This window comes from Ornithorhynchus anatinus, chromosome 1 (genome assembly GCF_004115215.2).
Source record: "Ornithorhynchus anatinus isolate Pmale09 chromosome 1, mOrnAna1.pri.v4, whole genome shotgun sequence".
In the NCBI taxonomy this organism is placed as follows: Eukaryota; Metazoa; Chordata; class Mammalia; order Monotremata; family Ornithorhynchidae; genus Ornithorhynchus; species Ornithorhynchus anatinus.
The window spans coordinates 14,613,855-14,634,254 of record NC_041728.1 but is presented as its reverse complement, the minus strand read 5'-3'; the positions used below and the strand labels follow the sequence as shown (position 1 = coordinate 14,634,254).

The window sequence follows — 20,400 nt, the reverse complement described above, 5'->3', positions numbered from 1 at the left end:
CGCTAGGGTAGATACAGGGTAATGAGGTTGTTTTCACCATTTTCATCCCCATTTTACATTTGAGGTCACTGAGGCCCCCAAGAAGTGAAGTGACTTGCCCAAAGATGGCAGAGCTGGGGTTAGAACCCATGACCTCTGACTCCCAAACCCGGGCTCTTTTGACTGAGCCACGCTGTAAGAGGCTGACGGGCTCCAACGGGCTTTCCCCAAATTTCCCCCACTCCTCCACCACCACTCCTCGGGAATCGGAGTCCCTTCCCAGTCATTTCACTAGTCTTCAAAGGGTTCTACAAATCTAGACACACCCACCTCCGTCCTTGCAACTGCAGCCCTGCACCTAAGAGGCCCAAACATTTCAAGTTTCTCCATCTTCTAGACCGAGCTCAGGGGTTTGGAAGGGTGGGACAGGTGACCTTTTCGATTTTTATTACTTGTTTCCCCACTTTTTTATATATAAATTTGGGGGGGGGGGAACAAGAGAGGGATGGAAAAAGTGTTAGAGGTGGATGAGAAAAGTGGGATGTCAGGTGAACCAAAGGCTGAAGAAAGGTGGGAAAGGAGTGGGGGAAGCTGTATAAATCATATAAATGTCAGTGGGGGAAGGAACCAATTTTATATATATATATGTATATTTTGGGGGTGAAGAAGAGAGGGAAGGAAAATGTTAGAGAAAGAGGTGGATGAGAAAAGTGGGATGGCAGGTGAACCACAGGCTGAAGAAAGGTGGGAAAGGAGTGGGGGAAGCCGTATAAATCATATAAATGTCAGTGAGGGAAGGAACCAGGTCTGGTTTACCCTGCTCTGCCAAGACCGAGCAATCCTGCTCACCTCCCCCAGGCATTTACCGGAGTCAGAATCTTCAGCGTCCTGGTGGTGTCAGAGTTTTTCTACGAGACTACTTTAGAATGTCATAAAAGCTCATCACAGAGCCATGCTTTGGTTTGTTTGCTTTTTTATGGAGGCAACTACTAACATGCCCTTTTCTGCCCAAGGGTGCTGTTGGGCTGCACAGCTGAATCTCTGAGCGTGGCCAAGTTTCTGAGCATTTTACTAATCTTTGTCCAAAGATGCCTGGCCTTACGTCAGGAATTATTAAATTTTGCCCCTCTTCCTTCTTTACTGGGAACACTGTTCTTGGGTTTAGTCGAGTCCCTACAAAGTGCTTGGTAAAATACTGCCAAGAAAACTGGGGCCAGAAACTTGAGCCAGTTCATCAGTGACCTGTGATTTGTAGGAACGGGTGCAATGGTTCATATCCCAAACGAGGAGCTGCAGGCTCTGGAGCTTGGGGGCCTAAATCTGAACAGGCTCAAGTCTCCTCACAGACCGTGAAGGATCACTGCGTCCACTCAGTTGAGGCAATATGAAAAGGGGTGGGTTCAAACTAAAAACCTAGCTTGCAGAGGGACAGACCAGCGCAGGAAGGAGAAGAGAAAAGAGAGAGGTAGAGAAAGCTTTTGAGAGAGAAACCCCAGGAACAATGATTGGGCATTTCTAGATGTCACCAAATGAGTAGATTAAGTTCTCAACCTGAGTACTGTGTTTTCCCTGCTAAATAATGTTTTACATTGTTGCCCTTCTATTTAGGAACTGTTAGGCCCAGTAAAGGCAATTGAAACAGGGTTTCTTAAAGATGTGCTCCCTCGCTTGGGATGTTCAGAAAGGGTCTTGGTCTTATGCTGTCAAGTCGTCTCCGACCCATAGCGGTGCCATGGACGCATCTCTCCCAGAATGCCCCCACCTCCGTCTGCAATTGTTCTCGTAGTGGATCCAGAGAGTTTTCTTGGTAAAAATATGGACGTGGTTTACCTTAGCCCCCTTCCGGGCGGTAAACCTGAGTCTTTGCCCTCGACTCTCTCCCGTGCCGCTCCTGCCCAGCAGAGATGAGCTTTGACTCGTAGCAGATTGACTTCCACTGCCCAAGCTAGGAATGGAACGGGTAGGCCTCTGCTTGACGCTCCCTCCCATAGTCAAGACTGGCAGAGTCCTGGAAACTCTCGAGGGGCAACCCTGAGAGGGTGTACCTCAACTAGGCGCCAATAATGATCCAGATACTCAAGTCTGTTATGTTGAAATATTTAAAGAGAAGCAGTGTGGCTTAGAGGGGGTCGTGTAGAAATGGTTCCAGTAGAAAATTCAGTAATTTATAAAGTTAGGGTGAAAGGAGCATTTTAACAAGATAAAATGCGTTTGTAAGTCTCAAATGGTGTCAGCAAAATGAGGCTTCAATATTGCTGAATTTAGACAAAAGAGAATTAAGCCCCAGGCTCCCTTAGTGTAAAGCAATAGCAAAGAACTGACTCACTTTCTTAACCATGACTCATTCTCTTAACCATGATATTGCAGTGGGTATCACCTATTCTGTTCATATGCTGGACAGATGAAAACAAAAACCACTCTGATTCGACACCGAGATACTGCCGGTAGACCAGTTGTTTCAGGATAGAAAAATTATGTCTGGATTATCTTGAGTCTGGATGGTGCAAAGCCCTCAAAGAAATAGATGTGTAGTTAAAATGGCTGTAGGATCAATAAATCCTTAATGGCGCAGGGCTTCAGCTGCTCGTCCCAAGAGCAATGACAAGAAATACTGAATAGAGGAAAATAACTTGCAGGACATTTTACAACTGTACAGTCCTTTTTCTTGTCTTTCCTTTAGTGTCCAATCTCTGTGAAGGTGCCAAAAGTGCAGAGTTTCACCGCAAGTGCCATTGGCGTGCGGTTTCAAAGAAGGGGACGATCTTGCAACTCTTTCCTAGGTCTGACTATTGAATAGACAAGCTCTCTCAGGCCCAAGTACAAGTTATTTGTTCACTCCAGGCATCAGGTCTTTCAGCACGACTGACACTGGCAGAGGATGAGTCAGCTGGGAGACAGGGATAGGAAGAGTGAGCCTGAGCGCCTCTTCTCCTAAATTTAAAGACTGTCCGATGATGTTTTCTGAGAATTCTGGGAAATGTAGGAATATCAAGGGAACTATATTTCCCAGGCAGGAGGGAGCATATAACGAGACGGTTCCAACTTCCCTCCAGACCCGGTTGACCTCAGTTACATCGCCGTTAGGGCCCTAAACACTTCAACGGATCAGGTTCTTCCAGCACTTATCTCCTTATGGCTCTAGAACACTAGTGGTAAGAAGCCACGCATGCACCATTCATTCATTCATGCATTCAACAGTATTTATTGAGCACTTACTATGTGCAGAGCACTGTACAAGCGCTTGGAATGTACAATTCGGCAACAGATAGAGACCATCCCTGCTCAGTGATGGGCTCACAATCTAATCGGGGGAGACAGACAGCAGAGCAAAAGACAACAAAACAAAAAACAAGACAACATTATCAAGATAAATAGAATCAAGGGGATGTACATCTCATTAACAAAATGAATAGGGTAATAATATATACAAATGGGCACAGTGCTGAGGGAAGGGGGAGGAGCAGAGGGTGGGGGGGAGAGGGGGAGGAGTAGAGGGAAAGGGGACTCAGCTGGGTGGGGGGGCAAGAAGGAGGAGCAGAGGGAAAAGGGGGTGCTCAGTATGGGTTAGAGTTAGAGGTGAGCTCTTGGAGGAGGTGAGCTCTCAGTAGGGCTTTGAAGAGGGGAAGAGAGTTAGTTTGGCAGAGGTGAGGAGGGAGGGCATTCCAGAACAGTGGTAGGATGTGGGCCAGAGGTCGACGGCAGGTTAGGTGCCAACGGGGGACCGTAAGGAGGTGAGCAGTGGCAGAGGAGAGTGTAGGGGGTGGGCGGTAGAAAGAGAGAAGGGAGGTGAGGTAGGAGGGGGCAAGGGGATAGAGAGCTCTGAAGCCAAGAGGAAGGAGTTTTTGTTTCGTGAGAAGGTCGATAGGCCACCACTGGAGGTTTTTGAGGAGGGGAGTGACATGCCCAGAGCATTTCTGTAGAAAGATGATCCGGGCAGCAGAATGAAGAATAAATTGGAGTGGGGAGAGACAGGAGGAAGGGAGAACAGAGAGAAGGCTGATGCGATAATCCAGCGGGATATGATGAGAGCTTGTACCAGCACGATAGCCGTTGGGTGGAGACGAAAGGGCGGATCTTGGCGATATTGTAAAGGTGAGACCGGCAGGCATTGGTGACGGATTGGAGGTGTGGGGTGAATGAGAGAGCTGAGTCGAGGATGATACCAAGGTTGCGGGCCTGTGAGACGGGAAGGATGGTTGTGCCGTCCACAGTGACGGGGAAGTCAGGGAGAGGACAGGGTTTGGGAGGGAAGATGAGCTCAGTTTTAGACATGTAAACCATCAGCTTGGTCTTCCTGTTCACCCTTAACCAGTTTAGGTCCCTTGTTCCAGTCCACTTGGACCACTTGTTCTGACCCCCAGAGGATGGACTAGAAAGATGGGAATTCCTCAGGGGGATTGATTGGTTGAAAGACAATGGGTGAGAAGATTTAATTTTATAAAATCATAAAGAATGTAGATGGAGCAAACCCAAAATTACTCTTCACCGAATCCCACAATATCAGGGCAACCTTTGGAACGTGAAAGCGGTTCAAAACAAAGAAGAGAGGAAAATCATTTTCACCCAGGTAAACACGTGAAATTTCTTACCACCGGATATTGTGTGGCCAAAATTATCCCTAACTTATCAGTCAGTTCATCGATGGGATTTATTGAGCGCTTACTGAGTGCAGAGCACTGAACTCAGCACTTGGGAGAGGTCACTACAACAGAGTTGGTAGCTACACTCCCTACCCACAATGAACCTCCAGTCTAGAGGGGGAGACAGACGTTAATAATATGTAATGGTATTTATTAAGCATAAACTTTATGTAGGGCACTGTACTAAGCCCGGGGGAAAAATGCACAGGTGAAAATTAGACACCATCCCTAGCCCTCAAGAGGCTCACAATCTAAGAAGTACTGTACTGCGCTCTGAAGAAGATACATCGGAATCAGGTTGGACACCGGCCCCGTTCCATAAGGGACTCACTGTCTAAGTAATATAAATAAGTGACGTATATGTATGTAACTGATATGGGGCTGGGTACAGATCCAAGTGCGTAATTTCAAAGGGAACTTATATAACTTCATGGGCAAAGAGGTGCGCATAGGCATAGCTAAACAATGGAGGGCTATTAAGAGGTTTAACACAACCAGTCTGTGGTAAGTTATTGAAAGAGGGTTATGAATGTTAATATATTCCTAATTATGAAAATGGATGTGAAAGAAGGCAACCATTTGACTTTTTCCCCAGGCATCATCATTTGGTACCACTGACAGAGAATGGATAGACCGTTGGTTTGGCTCAGAAGCAAGAGTATAATGTTTGTATTCCAGTAGTTTTATGTGTCTGTTTTTATAGTGAGATCCACCGCCATGTCTAAGAATAAAGGGAGAGGACGCGCTGCTTTGACCTTTAACATCGAGGCTATTGGTTTCTCAAAAGGTGAAAGGTTGCCTGATGTTGTCTTGAAACCACCACCGCCATTTCCTGTAAGTGCAATGGCAATTTTATGCTTTAGATTGGTTCGTACTTCACTCGGTCGGTGGTATTTATTCAGCGCTTACTCTGTGCAGAGCATTGTACTAAGTGCTTGGGAGAGTAGACTATTACAGACACAGAGAATCTCCTGGTACAGCATTTTAATGATAAAATAGAACATAAACCCTGAATCCAGGATGGAAGAGATTTCATCTTTGAAGTTGCCTGACTATTTTTTCAGATTCCAAGTGCATTTGTACCCCAACAGAACAGAACAGAACAGGTCATGAATTACCATCATACCTTTATAATACAACTAGGATATGTTCTTTGAAAATGTTTTGTATTGTAAATGGTTGTATTGTGGGAAGGTTTTCCTGTCGACTTATTGTCTTATGCTGTTGAGTCGTCTCCAACCCATAGTGACGCTACGGACACATTATCTCCCGTACCGCCCCATTTCCATCTGCAGTTGTTCTGGTAGTGTATCAATAGAGGTTTCTTGGTAAAAATGCGGAAGTGGTTTACCATCGCCTCCTTCCACACGGTAAACTTGAGTCTCCGCCCTCGACTCTCTCTCATGCCGCTTCTGCCCAGCATAGGTGAGTTTTGACTCGTAACGAATTGCCTTCCACTCGTTAGCCACTGGCCAAGCTAGGAATGGAATGGATAGGCCTCTGCTTGACTCTCCCTCCCGTAGCAGAGACTGGTAGAGGACTGGAAACTCTCCAGGTGTGACCCTGAGAGGGTCCTACAGACTAATGTGTTATGAATTTGGATCCACTCCAGCATCTTGGAGAAGTTATAGGAAAGTTCTTTAAGGATTGTGGTATCTGTTAAACTTTTATTATATGACGTTCAGCTCGTGGTGAGCGGGGAATGTGTCTGTTTGATTGTTGTTTCGTACTCTCCCAAGCTCTTAGTACAGTGTTCTGCACACAGTAGGCACTCAATAAATATGACTGATATATGCCAAGCATTATACCAAATATGGGGTAGATACAGGATAATCATATTGAACACAGTGCCTGTCTGACATGGGGCTCACCCTCTGAGAGAGCAGGTATTGAATCTCCATTTTACAGCTAAGAATTCTAAGAGTCAGGAAAGTTGTATTGAATCTCCATTTTACAGCTAAGAACACTAAGAGTCAGGAAAGTTGTGACTTGCCCAAGGTTACGTAGCAGGCAAGTGGCAGAAAACAAGACCCCAGTCTCCAGACTCCCAAGCCTGTGCTCTTTCCATTGTGTCACAGTACTATTTATTGTATTGATAAATGTTTTTAAACTATTGCTTAACATTTATTAAAATAATTCAAAGTATATCACAATTTTAAACAAATAACTCTGTCCAACTCAATTAACTCATATCTACCACCGCACTTAGAACAGTGTTTGACATAGTAAGCAGTTAGATACCATAAAAAAATGAATTGTAATCTTTATTATGAGTATTTGCCAGAAGTGACAGCCATAGAAACTTGTTCTGCTGGCTGTGGAGGTGATGCCGTTTTGGATTCTCACGTGCTTCTTGTTCGCCTTCTGGCCAAGCGTTTAGTAGAGTGCTCTGCACACGTACGTGCTCAATAAATACGATTGAATTAATGAATAAGCTTGCTTAATCAATCAGTGGTATTTATTGATGGCTTACTATGTAAGCCGAGCACTATACTAAGCATCTCTTCAGGCCGCCGATGCCCAATTAACCTCTCTAGGCACAGAAGCAGCATGGCCTAATGGAAAGATCCTGGGTTTGGGAGTCAGAAGTCATGGGTTCTAATCCCGATTCAGCCACTTTTCAGCTATGTGACTTTGGGCAAGTCACTTAACATCTCTAGGCCTCAGTTCCCTCATCTGTAAAATGGAGCTGAAGCCTCTGAGCCCTACGTGGGACACCCTGATTACCTTGTATCAACTCCAGTGCTCACAATAGTGCTTTGCACATAGTAAGCACTTAACAAATGCCATCATTATTATTATTATTAGAAACAAAGCCAGCAGAGTGCCATTGTATTTGTCCTGTCCTCTTCTTGTCATGATGAACCTCCAGGCCTTTGCCTTTACCCCCCCACCCAGTGACAAAAGAATGAATAGGGAGACAAAGTATAAGCTCAAAATCTTTAAAATGCATGAGGTGTACAACCCTAACAGAACTATGGAATTTCTTTAACTGAAATGATTTTTGTGGGTGCCAGATCAGCAAAAGTTTTAACCTTCTTATGCTAATTTTTTGGAAGGAAAAATCATTTTTTTCCCTTGTATGATTACGCAGGACACCGATTACAAGCCAGCGCCACTAAAAACAGGAGACGATGAAGACTACATGTTGGCCTTAAAGCAGGAGTTTAGGGAAACTATGAGAAGAATGCCTTATTTTATTGACAAAGAAAAAAATCAAGGTATGACATATATTTAGGAACAGCAAAGTTTATCGTGCATTTGCAAAACAATAGTGTGACTCCTTTTTTTGAGCATATTGTATATTTTTCATTATTGCTGTGATCTTGGTCTTCCGATGAGTAAATTTTCAGTGGTGTATTAATGGGAATGAATCAATGATCACTGCTTCCCATCTGTTTTGATTACTTCATCGCTTTGGGAATACAAATGTACTTATTTCTCAGGTCTCTCCCTTTCTCACATAGTTCATAGTCTTGGTTTCCAAGTTGGAAAATTCCATTTCCTTTCTGTTGCACCGCAGCCACTCATTAGTTTCTGCAGGAACCCTCTTTGCACTGAAGAGGGCCTGGCTACCATCACTCCCAAGAAACCAGCTAACCTTAAAGAAAATAGGAACAGGCACCCGGGACCACGTATGATGGCTGAGTAGGCCCTGAAGACGTTAGAAATAATAACACTGATCAGCTTCTGAAATCCGAATTGTACACTCCAAGTGCTTAGTACAGTGCTCTGCACATAGTAACCGCTCAATAAATACTGATGAATGAGTGAATAACACTGTGCCTCAAGGCCTCAAGCCTTTTGTGTAGAAGGTTTCTCTCACCTACTCAAAAGTGCTCAGCAAAGAGGAAAATCGAGCTAAAGGAAATGATACGATCCTGTTTATGTCAAAACCAGATTTTCCCTAAAATGAAATGGGGCTAAATATGTGTCCCAATTCCCTTTGTAATTTAAAATTCAAGATGATTTGTAGTTTTGTAAAAAGTGGTGAAAAACTAGTGCTTTAAAAATTCAAGTCATTCTTAGAAGAAGAATTATTTCATGCAGTTAAGGCAAAATTCTAACTTGTGTCTACCAGGATTTCTTTGATACCCTGTATGAAATAGAAATGCATCCTTGCTTTTGGTAGCCTTGAAAGTATTATATAATGGACCCATAATTCATCCGAGTCCATCAACCAATCAATCAATGGTATTTATTGGGCACTTACTGTGTGCAGAACAGCACTGTAATGTGTGCCTGGGAACGTGCAGTACAACAGAATTGGTAGCGGTGATCCCTGCCCACAAGGAGTTTACAGTCTACAGGGTGAGTCAGACATTAAAATAGATTAAGGTTAAGGAAAATAGTAGAATATAAGAATATTTATATCTGTGCTGTGGGGCTGGAGTGAGGATCAAAGTGCCTAAGGAGTGCACAGCCGAGTGCATCGTCGATGCAGAGGGGAAGGCGGATAGGAGAAATAAGGAGCTCAGTCTGGGAAGGTCTCTTGGAGGAGGTGTGATTTTAGGAAGGCTTTGATGGTGGGGAGAGTGGTGGTATATTGGATATGAAGAGGGAGGGAGTTCCAGGCCTGAGGAAGGATAGTCATTTGTTCATTCATTGTCAGTCATATTTATTGAGCGCTTACTATGTGCAGAGCATTGTAGTAAACTCTTGGGAGAGTGCAATACAGCAATGAACGGTCACATTCCCTGCCCCCAACGAGTTTACAGTCTAGAGTCTAGGATATGGGCAAAGGGTCAGAGACCGGAGAGACAAGGTCAAGACACGGCAAGTAGGTTGGTGTTATTCATTGACATGTCTTGAGCTTTTTAGTAGAAAAATTACTGGGGCAGAAGTGGAGTGAGTTGGGTGGGTTGTACTAGGAGTTCAGCCAAGTTAGATAGGAGGGAGAGAGTTGATTGAGTGTCATAAAGCCAATGGCAAGGAGTTTCTGTTTGAAATCAATCTCTTTAGTACATTATCAAACCTAATATCATTAAAGCCAGTGATAAATGGATGTAGTACCATTTAATTCCATTAGCATTAAAAATGCATTCACTTTCCCTTCCAAGCCCTAAAGGAAAAATGCTTAGAAAATACCAAGCATCAAAAGAGGAAACAATAAAGTTTAAAGTTACATGTGCTTAACATACATGGGAAATGTTGGGACCAGTTCCATTAAATTATTAAAAACAAAGTGTTTTGCAGGTATTATAATAATGCATTTTTTTTCAAATGCTTCTCCATGTGAAAATGTATTTATCACAAGAATTTGGATCTGTGTGAGCTACAGATAGAGGTCTAACTTTAAAAATGATTATTAACAACAGATTCTATGTAGCTTAGTTCTTTAGGGGAAAATAATTTTTAAATGATTATTAGAAGGTTGAAAGATATTCTTAAAGCTCTCCATGTTATGATATGAATTCTTTTCAAACAAAAGAAAAAGCATCTGAAATGGACTCATTCAGTTGAGGTTTTTGGAATGGCTGCATCTATTGTATTGAATACTGTTTGAATCCTTGAGGGTTGATTTAGTTCTTCTAAATTTTAAAGGGGCAAAGCGGGGGGCCAAGAACCTGGTTCTGGTAGAACAGTGATTGGAAGGGAAATGCTGGATACATTGTTTTGCTTGCCCTACTGGACTTTTGGTGGCTTAATCAGGGAAAGGCACCGTGCCAAGATTTCCAACCTGACTACTTACCACACCAACTGCTAAAATAAAGTGGGTAAAGTGGTTCCATATGTGTTTTTCCCCCTAAACCTTGAATATCTACATAATTTGTCTCAATTCTGGCTTCACTTTGGCTCTGGAAATATGGTCAAATTCAGTAATCTTTCCGATTCCCAACCGGTTGGCCTCCCAGATCACTGAAATTCAAAAAGATGAATTTTGACTTGATTTTCCTCAGTTAAAACCTTTTTGTTTTTCTAAAAATAACATTGATTTATATTCTATTCATCCCAATCATAAAGATGATTTAATAAATGAAGTCTTGTCCTTTGCCTACATTTGGTTAAAAAAACTGCGTAAGACCTACAGTTCCGGGTTTAGTACGACTTAATCTTTTGGTAACTCTGTCTTTCCCTGTTCTTTAGAAATTGAAAGATACAGTAGAAGGTATCAGAAGGATTTCAAGCAAGAGGGTATAGAATGGATACCAGGTAAATATATAGCATATTGAAATTGCTTTAAAAGCAAGGGTCTTTCCTATGTTCTTGTTTGTAAGATTGTAGATTGTTTCTTTTGTGTTTTGTAGAGTCAGGCAAAGGCAGTGTGTGATAGGGAATGTGTCTACTCTCCCCTGGAGACAGATTTCGATCCTAACACCTATTTCCTTTTTCTACCATTGCTTAACGCTACCATCTCCCCTTATCATCATCATCTCATCTTTTTTTCTCCCATTCATCTTTTGTGAAGCCTATCTATTTGTAAAATGTAAATACATTCAGTGAAGAAACATTAAGGTAACACGATACGAAGGTGAGACGTAAATACACCCCACAGTGATCTTAATTGGGTTCCACATTCAAGTATGGTTTGGAAGTTTCTATAATCTTCAATACATCTTTGTTTTGTCACCCTTGTGTGGGGTTCTTGAAAGCTTGTCATCAATCAGTCGTATTTATTGAGGGCTTTCTGTGTGCAGAGTACTGTACTAAGCGCTCGGGAAAGTATTGTATAACAAGAGTTGGTAGACACATTCCCTGCCTACAGTGAGTTTACAGTCAATCCCACAGACTTTGTTTAGGGCATTTTAATTTCCATCCTTTAGTCTATTTTAGTGGAGAATTGACTAATATTTCTGCAGGGATCTACTCTTGTTCTCATCTAAGTTTGAAGTCACAAGCAATGTCTACCTAGTTATAATTATTCAGATATTTAGCCTGAATTTACTCAGGTCCTTGCTGGATGGGTAGACCTGACCAAAAGCAGGAATGAAGATTCTATCCCTGCCTCGATTCCTCTCTAGAGGACATTCCAGCCTTTCCATTTTTTGTTCTTATTTTTCCTGTGCAGATTGGAGAAGACTGCCAAAAGAGATGATGCCAAGGAGAAGACCCCAAAAAGGTAATGAGTATGATAGCGTACTGTATAAATATGGAGAAGAAAACATAAGCCTGGCAAAATTTCAGAATTTGTCTTTTTGTTTATCATGAAATGCAATCATTTTGAAGTTCTATAACATCTTTTTCTTATTTGGGAAATTCTACCGCTAGGTGTCTTACTAGGATTCTTTTGGTTGCTTAGTTGCTTTTGCAGGCCTTTAAGAAAGCCGTTCTGTCAGTTGGAGAACAAAGAAATTTATGTTCTGCCATACAAAGTACTGGTGATGGATTTTTTTCTTAGTAAATTGATTTTACAATAATGACGAGGCTAATCCTGCAAATGAAAAGAGAAAATGGCTTTCTCTTTGAAAACGGAGTAATTCTTTCAGATTTCAGCAGATTACCAAGTGGCCCAAAAGAGTTCCTTTCTAATCTGATCAGGCTATTGTTCTATCAGCAGTATTAAGTTACTTTTAATTCTCAGATGTTTAAGGAGCAAGATCTAAATTTATAATCCAAACAGAATTAAAGCAACGTGCAAATGGATGAGCAAGATTGGAATATTAAATAGAATTAAGTTAAAGACATTAGTGAGGAGTGTTTCAACTACCATCTCTCCGCACGTGACTCTCAAACCTCCTTTGCTAGACTTGACATCGTTCCTCTTCTGCACTCTTGCATTTACTCCTCCCTCCAGGAAATCTCTACATGGATGTCCCACTGGCAGACACCTCAAGATCAACATGTTCAAAACTGAATTTCTCATCCTACCTCTTAAATGCATACCTCCACCTATCTTTCCCATCCAGTTGGAAATATTACCATCCTTCTTGGGTCTATAGAGTCCATAACCTTGGCATTATTTTAGGGTCTTTCCTCTCTTTCAGTGCTCATATACCATCTGTTACTAAATTCTGCGGTTTTTTCCCGTACATTTCCAGAATCTGCTCCATATCTGCTTCCCTCTCCCACCCCTCCCCAGAACATACTTTGATCTACTGCCCAGATCATCGAGAAGCAGCATGGTGTAGTGGATAGAGCACGAGCCTGGGAGTCAGAAGATCAAGTGTTCTAATCCCGGCTCCGCCACTTGTCTGCTGTGTGACCTTGGGCCAGTCGCTTCACTTCTCTGTGCCTCAGTTATCTCATCTGTAAAATGCGGACTATGATTGTGAGCCCCACATGGGACAGGGACTGTGTCCAACCTGATTAACTTGTCTCTGCCCCAGCGATTAGAACAGTGCTTGGCATATAGTAAGCGCTTAATAAATACCAACATTGTTATTATTATTATTATTTTCTAAAAAGAGTTTAGCGCACACCACCCCACTCCTCAAAAACTTCCAGGTTGCTTATTCCTCTCCACATCAAGCAGAAACTTTTAACCTTTAGCTTCAAGGCATTCCATCAGTTCTCCCCACCCACCCCTACTTATCCTCTTTCTTCTATTATGCTCTAGCTTGCCTTCATTCCTGTCAAGCTACCCTGCTACTGTGCCTCATTGTCCTCTCTCCTTCCATTGACCTTTGCTCACACTGATCTGTGTCTGATTCCCACCTGCACTTCGTACAGTGCTCTGCAACACATCAAGCCACCTACTAAATATTATTACTATTACACCCTCTCTTCTACCTGGACTCCTTCTCTCATATCTGGCAGACCTCTGTTCTCCCCATTTTCAAAATGCTTCCGAAATCACACCTCCTCCCAGGGGCCTTCCTTGGTTACCCTTATCCCTCCTCCCCAGCTGCCACCTCAGCACTTCCATGTCACCATGGGTACCTACACCTTCCTGTAGCACATTTGTGCGTGTGTGTGTATGTGTATGTATTTGATTACTTCCTCCTCTCTGTAAATTGTCGCAGTTTTTGTCTCTCCTGTTAGATTTTAAGTTTCATGAGGGCATGGCTCTTGTCTGCTAATTCTACTGTACATTCCCACATCTTTATAGAGTTCTCTGCACCCAATAAATTCTATTGACCGGTTGCTTTAAAAATAGAATAGCAATTGCTCTAACAATTACCCTAGGAATCTGTAGCTCTGAATCGTTTAGGGTTTTCAAAGTACAGCACTAATAACATTTAAAAACTCTGTTCCTGTTTCTGGTTTTGAGGCTCAGAAAATGAAATTTTAATTTTCACTTTTAATATCCTGCTCTCCAACAAGCATCTTGAAGGGAACAGATTAAACTGAACCATTCTCCATGGCTACTGCTTCAGCACTCAATTTTCTCAATTGCTTTTATCCTTGAGACAAAAAGGTGACAGGCATGAAACCCAGGCAGATAGAGAATAGGATGTATATTATTAAAATGTCTCTAATTAGATGATGCTCCCAAAGCTTCTGGAGATGGCTTTTTGCTAACAGTGAATGAACCTCTCTTGCTGCCCAACCCAGTGAGAAAAAGAAAGTATAGATAAAATATAGTTAAATGTTTTCTTTAAATTGCCAGGTTATCCACCTTTCACTGTAGAAGAGAAGATCAACCACTCAAATAAATAAAAATTGAATCGATATGGAACATGAGTCGATCTCCACTTGTGGACAGGGAATGTGTCTGTTATACTGTTGTGTTGTACTCTCCCAAGCTCTTAGTATGGTTCTGTGTACAGTGTGTCTGTCATTCTGTTGTACTCTCCCAAGTGCTTAGTACAGTGCTCTGCACACAGTAAGCGCTTAATAAATGCAACTGACTGACTGACGTAAGTTCTCAGTAAATACAATTGATTGGCTGTCAGTCACAAAGGGAAAATAAGGGGTGGAGGTGCCCTTGAAAGTATCAGGAAAAAGGATTGAGAGAAATACAAAAAAAATTATGAAACAAGTGGAAAATGATACTAAAGCAAGATCAGAATCAGGGCTGGCTTTGTAAGGAAGGATAAGTAGTTTGAATTTGCATACATCTCTGTGTATGGGCAGATGCTTGATTCTGTTTAATGATCAGGCTAACGGTGGTAGTAATAACTGGTTTTATTTCATTTTTCTCCAAGGAGCCTCTAACAACGGCACCTCATTTCATAACTCACAAAATCTCCCTCTATCTGCCCCTGTGGTGCAGGTGAGGAAATAAGTTTCATAAATCTTGTTAGATTCATTCCACAGTTCAGTGGCCGAGTAGATAATAGAGCTCAATGCTCTTGTGTCCTGGTCTAAGGACTTAACTTCCAGATCACTTTGTTTTCTCCATGAATTGGCCCTGCATTTCCATGAATGATTCAGCCAAGGTTTGGAATTGAAAAACGTTACATTCCAATTCCAAGATGAGTAGCTGCTGACCAAGAACCCAAGCTGAAGAAAAGAATGAACCAAATTAGTGAATTTACTTTAGTTCATGAGGAAGTGGAGATTGAAATGATTTTATCAATAAAGGGTTAATGATGGGCTTGTTCAGTTTCATCGTATTTTAACTATGTTTCTGGAAATATTTTTTGAATAAAGTAAAGGGCAAAACTGCAACCTGTCTCCCCTTCCTGTTCAGATTCTGTCCCTGGCAAAGTTCTGCTTTTTGATTGAGGTACCCTGGCAAGAATTAAGCTATGTTGGCTATTGATTGACCTCTGGGCCCTAGATGAATATAATGCATAAGTGATTTGGGATATTTTGGTGATGTTCGGATACTCTGAAGAATTTGAGGTCTGCAACAAATTACCATTGATTATATTCACTTGATGTGGGGAACAGTGACGCTTCTGACAGCTTTAAGTCCCACCCCCTAAACGTGCCTTTTGTGAAGTCATTTAGGTCATAGTTGTAGCACAGAAAAGCTTAAAATCCTCTGATTTCAAAGTTATTTTAATATCTGCTAGTTTTGTGGAGTGGATTGGCCTAAGCAGTAAGGGGATGCAGTATACTGAAGTAAAGCTAATGCTGTTTAAGGTTCTTTCCCTTTTTTGGTAATTGCGTATGATTCAACCCATTTAATTTTGTAGGAGGCAGTGGCTCTGTATTCACCGATCTGTTCAAGTGGGTTTTGAGGATATATTTTATTAGCACCTTGTATACAGTCTATTAAAACCATGATTGTTTGTATTTTGGAAGCTATATGAAGGTAGTCAAACTATTTTAACGTTAGCAGGGCCAAAATCCAAAAAGGCAAAACCTTCAAGAGAAGTCACTGCGCTCACTGGTACTACGGATGTGTTGAAAAAAATTGAGGTGAGTTTGTACTTCTCTGACGATCCCTGTGGATTCTCAGTCTCATTGTTGGAGGTTTTCTTTTATAACCCATGCAAAGGGGTTTTTATAGCATTTGTCGTTTGCAGAATAGAACCCACACTCTCTCATCCCTGCTGGTGTTCTAGCTAGAGTGGTGGGTGCCACAAACGACTAAGTCAGCCAAGATGCAACACGTTGCCAAGTGTACACAAGAATTTTACATACACACGTTTGTGGTCAGAGTAGCCCCAGCCTATTGGCTATGCTGTGTCTTAGCACCATAGTCCCCAGGAGGTAGGTAGTATCATCCCCTTGGGTAGCCACCGTGGTCTATGCCTGCACCCATTAGCCGGCTGTAATCAGAAGTCTGCTGAACCTGTCCATCACACCAGAGGCTCTAGGTGACGCCCATCTCTACATTACGCCCATTACTTTCTACAGTTCTTAAATTTTCTTTCTAATTACTCACTCTGGTACTATTCACCTTGAAATGATTCTAATATCCCTAACTTTTCCCCTAGAAATCCCTAGCATTAATGTGTGGCCTGCTTGCCTAAGAATTTGAATATGCCTGCCGCTAATCTGCTCCTCTCTTTGGTTTGAAAAATTTCTTGTGGAAAGAAAATCCAAGGTATTGCCCTCCTTGTGAGGAAGTCTTAGAGTGGTTTGTGTTGATGGTGGTATTTGTTAAGCACTCACTATGTGTCAGCCATGTACTAAGTGCTGGGGTGGATACAAGGAAATCTAGTTGGACACAGTCCATGTGGGGCTAAAAATCTCAATCCCTATTTTTCAGATTAGGTAACTGAGACACACAGTCACACAGCAGACAAGTGGTGGAGCCGGAATTAGAACCCGTGACCTTCTGATTCCCAGGCCTGTGCTCTAGCCATTATGCCATGCTGCTCCTCACAGCACATTTAATGGTTTGGGCTGGCTTGTTCACTCATTCATTCTTTCACTCGTATTTATTGAGCACTTACTGTGTGCAGAACACCCTACTAAGTGCTTGGAAAATACTGGCTCTTCTATGTCCTTAAAGTTGGGATGGGGTATTCAGGGCCAAAGTTTGTGGTGAGTTCATACAACTCTTTGGTTTTAGGAGCTGGAAAAGAAAGGTGATGGGGAAAAATCTGATGAAGAAACCGAAGAGAGAGGAGTCAAAGAGAAAAGGAAAGAAGATGATGATGATGAAGACGGTGCTGAACCAGAAGAGTATGATGAGGAAGAATATGAAGAGGTAGGCTGGATCCTTTGAATCACACACAGCACCAGGTCTGAGGGGATCTGCAAGTGCAGGAGTAAAGAGATTGGACTGGGTTGGTTTTTTGGACTCATCCGTACCAGGGGGTGATTGAAGAGTAGTGGGTTAAGACCTTCAGCGATGAGGTCTGCCAGATAGCAAGACTTATTGTGGCAGATCCTGGGACTTGATGATGAGCAAGACGTTAGTGGTTCGAGTTGCGGGTCCCAGTCCATCAGAAGGTCTCTAATCATGTAATCCGTGTGAGTCCCATGTCAGGGAAAAGAGCTTCAGGGGAGTCCTAGCCTCTATCTAAGAGTTCCCTAAAGTCACTGAGGTTTCATTATCTGTAAAATGGAGTTAGTTTGTGGGCCCCATGGGGGATAGGGGCTGTGCCATCTCAAAACCTGGAGTAAACTCCAGTGCTTAGTATGTAGTAACTGCATAATAAATGCATTAATAATAAAAATGGAAGTTCTGGGTGGCTCCTGGCATTGTGAGCTGGAGCTGGGAATCTAGTCTCATTGGGATTCCAATCAGTCAGGCAGTGGTATTTGAGTGCTTATTGTGTGCAGAGCCCTGAACTAAATTCTGGGAAATTAGACGTGGTCTAATGAACTCTCCAGGTGCTTGCAATCTAAGAATATAAGGAAAGGACAGACAGCTTGGTCTAGTGGAAAGAGTGTGGAACTGGGAGTCTGAGGGTGTGGGTTCTAATCCCAGCTCTACCACTTGTCTGCTGTGTAGCCTTGGGAAAGTCACTCAACTTCTCTATGCCTGCTTCCTCATCTATAAAGCTGTGAGCCCCATGTGGGATATAGACTGTGTCCAGCCTGATTATGGTGTACCTACCCCAGCACTTAGTTCAGTGTATGTCATATAGTAAGTCCTTAATACCATTTAAAAAAATTTTAAAAAGCGGGGAGACAGCAGTCATAGCAGGAGAGTATAACAAAGTAAGCAGACATGATCCATGCCTTCTGGGAGCTTCTTCCATTTCTGTAAATATCTAAGTCTCTTCCAGGTCTGTCAACAGCAGGTGTTGACAAAAATTAGAAAGAAACCTATGATAAATTTCATCAATCTGGCTCCTTCTATTTGTTTTTGATTAGTAGTTCTCTGGAGTTTGGGGTTTTTATTTATAGATATTGGTCTTTCTCTGCCTCTTTTAGGAGCAGGAGAAGTAGTAGGATAAGGTGGTCTTTGCAGAGCCTGGGGGGGAGAAGGTGTTGGCAGAAGTAGGCAAGGCCTAGGCAGATTTCCAAAGTAGGAAGAAATGATTCAATATATTCCTGGGCTGTTTTGCTGCTATGTATATAGTAATTGAGTTCTTACCGAGATCCGTCAATTTTGCTTTCATTTAGGAAAATGACTACATTGCATCCTATTTCGAAGATGGAGACGATTTTGGGGCAGAGAGTGATGATAACATGGATGAAGCCACCTACTAGTTCTATGTGTTTACATTATTTTATTTATTACATGACTCCTATTTAAGCCAATCCCTTCTGTTTTCTTTCTAAAGAAGAATGAGTAGGTACTCTCAGTCCTTCAGTAACAAGTTTTCACTAGGCATTTTGGATAGAACAGTCGTAAGGAATTAAGGCACGTTCTTTCAACCGCACTCGGCTCATTGGGTAGAACGCAGTGCAGTGTTGGAAGACGTGGTTGTTAGCATGTGGATGGTGACATTCAAGGCATGGGAAACTTAACACAGGTTTTCTCTGAATCTGGGTTCTTCCACTTTCTCTATACCGTCTTGAAAAACTGACTTTGGATGCGGAGGACACCACAGTCACTTTGAGCATAGGTTACAGTAACAGTTTACAATTCAGTTTCTAAATTACTCCACGGAAATCTCCCCTCCTGTCCTCTGCTCCATTCAAAGAGATTTTATAAGTCCACATTGATTAAAATGTGCCTAAGCAAGATTTGCACTTCTCTCTCAGCCTATGCATTATTACTTGAACACAAGTTGCTCTTTTTCATTTGCTGTGGAAGGTTTCTATAACCTGGAAACTGGTATTTCACAGCACATGTAGCACTTTAAAAACCAAGGAACTTGAAAAGAATTATTACTTGAGTAAATTCTCAGATCAGGGAGAAATGTATTGATTCTCTTGCGTTTGTTCTGTTGAATGGTGTACGGATTCTGTTACAGATGTATAATTTTATGTGTGTGAATGTGTACCAGGTTGCTTCTTGTAAATCTTCCAATTAGAAAGTTGTTGAATTCAGTAAAAACTTTATATGTTAAGGAAGATTTATTGAATGGTGAATAAGAATTCAACCTACATGGAACTGTGATCACTTCTGGACCTCCAATCAATAGCAGGCATATTTGAGTGTGGATGAAGGAACCATTCGGTGACTTAAAAATGCCTGAGAATTATTTTATGTTCTACCGAAGAAACTTACTGAGACTAATCTGTGAATGCAAAGGAACCCTGGGAAAATTGCCTTATCCCACTATTCTGTTGTGACTCAGAAAACATTCAGCCTTGCACAGGGAGGTTTGGAAAATCAATATAGTTATTTTAAGAAACACCTTATCTGGGAGTGAACTATAAAGGCAAATGGAGATGCTCTCATCAGGGATCATTCGTACGGGAAGAGTCTCTTTTCTCATGGTGGAGTGATTGGAAGCCAAATGTGGCATGGTGAATGTGGCTGAGCACAAAATATGTTGAGTTGTTTGTAATGCATGAAAATTGGGAAGAATATTTGGGGTAATTCGGTAAGGGAGGGAATTCTATGGGATTAGCTCTTCAAATTTGTTTTTCATATTTCTGGAATACACATATGCCAAACATCTCTTTGCTATCTTAACTCACATATTGTGTGATCAAAATAATCTTCAATCCATGGACCACTCATTGGATCCTACAGGTTCGGCTTGAACTTGGGCCGAGCAAAGCAGTACCTGATCTGTGCTTTTCCCTCGGGTTATTTTTCTCTGGTGGCTGCTCTGCCAGTATGCCAGTTATGCAGTGCTTTCACTGTTCTCTGGCTTTAAAACCTTTTCTGTCTTGGTTTTGGATAGTGCCAGGCCGATGAAGCAAGAGAGTCTATTTTGCTTTGAGCTGTATTGCTACTTCTTGGCATGGCTGTAAGTTTTGTGGATTCAAGAAAAAGTATGAAATTATGAGAGAATGATTATGAAATGCTGCAGGATAGTCACAGTGAGGAGCGTGCTTGGAATGCAAACTCTTTGGAGTGTCTAAGTCTTAATTGCTATCATGTATTGGAGACTAAATTGAATACCTTGAGTTGGCTGTATTTTTGTGTATTTCAAAGAAGTATTTGCTATTTTTTCTGTCAAATTAAATTTTCTGATAAGCAAAA

General features: G+C 42.0%; 1 protein-coding gene across 2 annotated transcripts; it reads left to right on the top strand.

The window, feature by feature from the left end:
• The first annotated feature begins 5,324 nt into the window (after window positions 1-5,324).
• POLR3G (RNA polymerase III subunit G) lies at window positions 5,325-20,400 on the top strand. Of its 2 annotated transcripts, none has more exons than XM_029069944.2 (7): window positions 5,325-5,453; window positions 7,714-7,840; window positions 10,707-10,772; window positions 11,629-11,679; window positions 15,733-15,812; window positions 16,915-17,052; window positions 18,420-20,400. In XM_029069944.2, exons 1-7 carry the CDS (start codon window positions 5,337-5,339, stop codon window positions 18,504-18,506), a joined length of 666 nt encoding a protein of 221 aa, XP_028925777.1. In that variant the 5' UTR covers window positions 5,325-5,336; the 3' UTR covers window positions 18,507-20,400. The 2 variants fall into 2 exon arrangements, with proteins under 2 accessions (XP_028925777.1, XP_028925721.1); XM_029069888.2 differs by having other exon boundaries at window positions 15,730-15,812.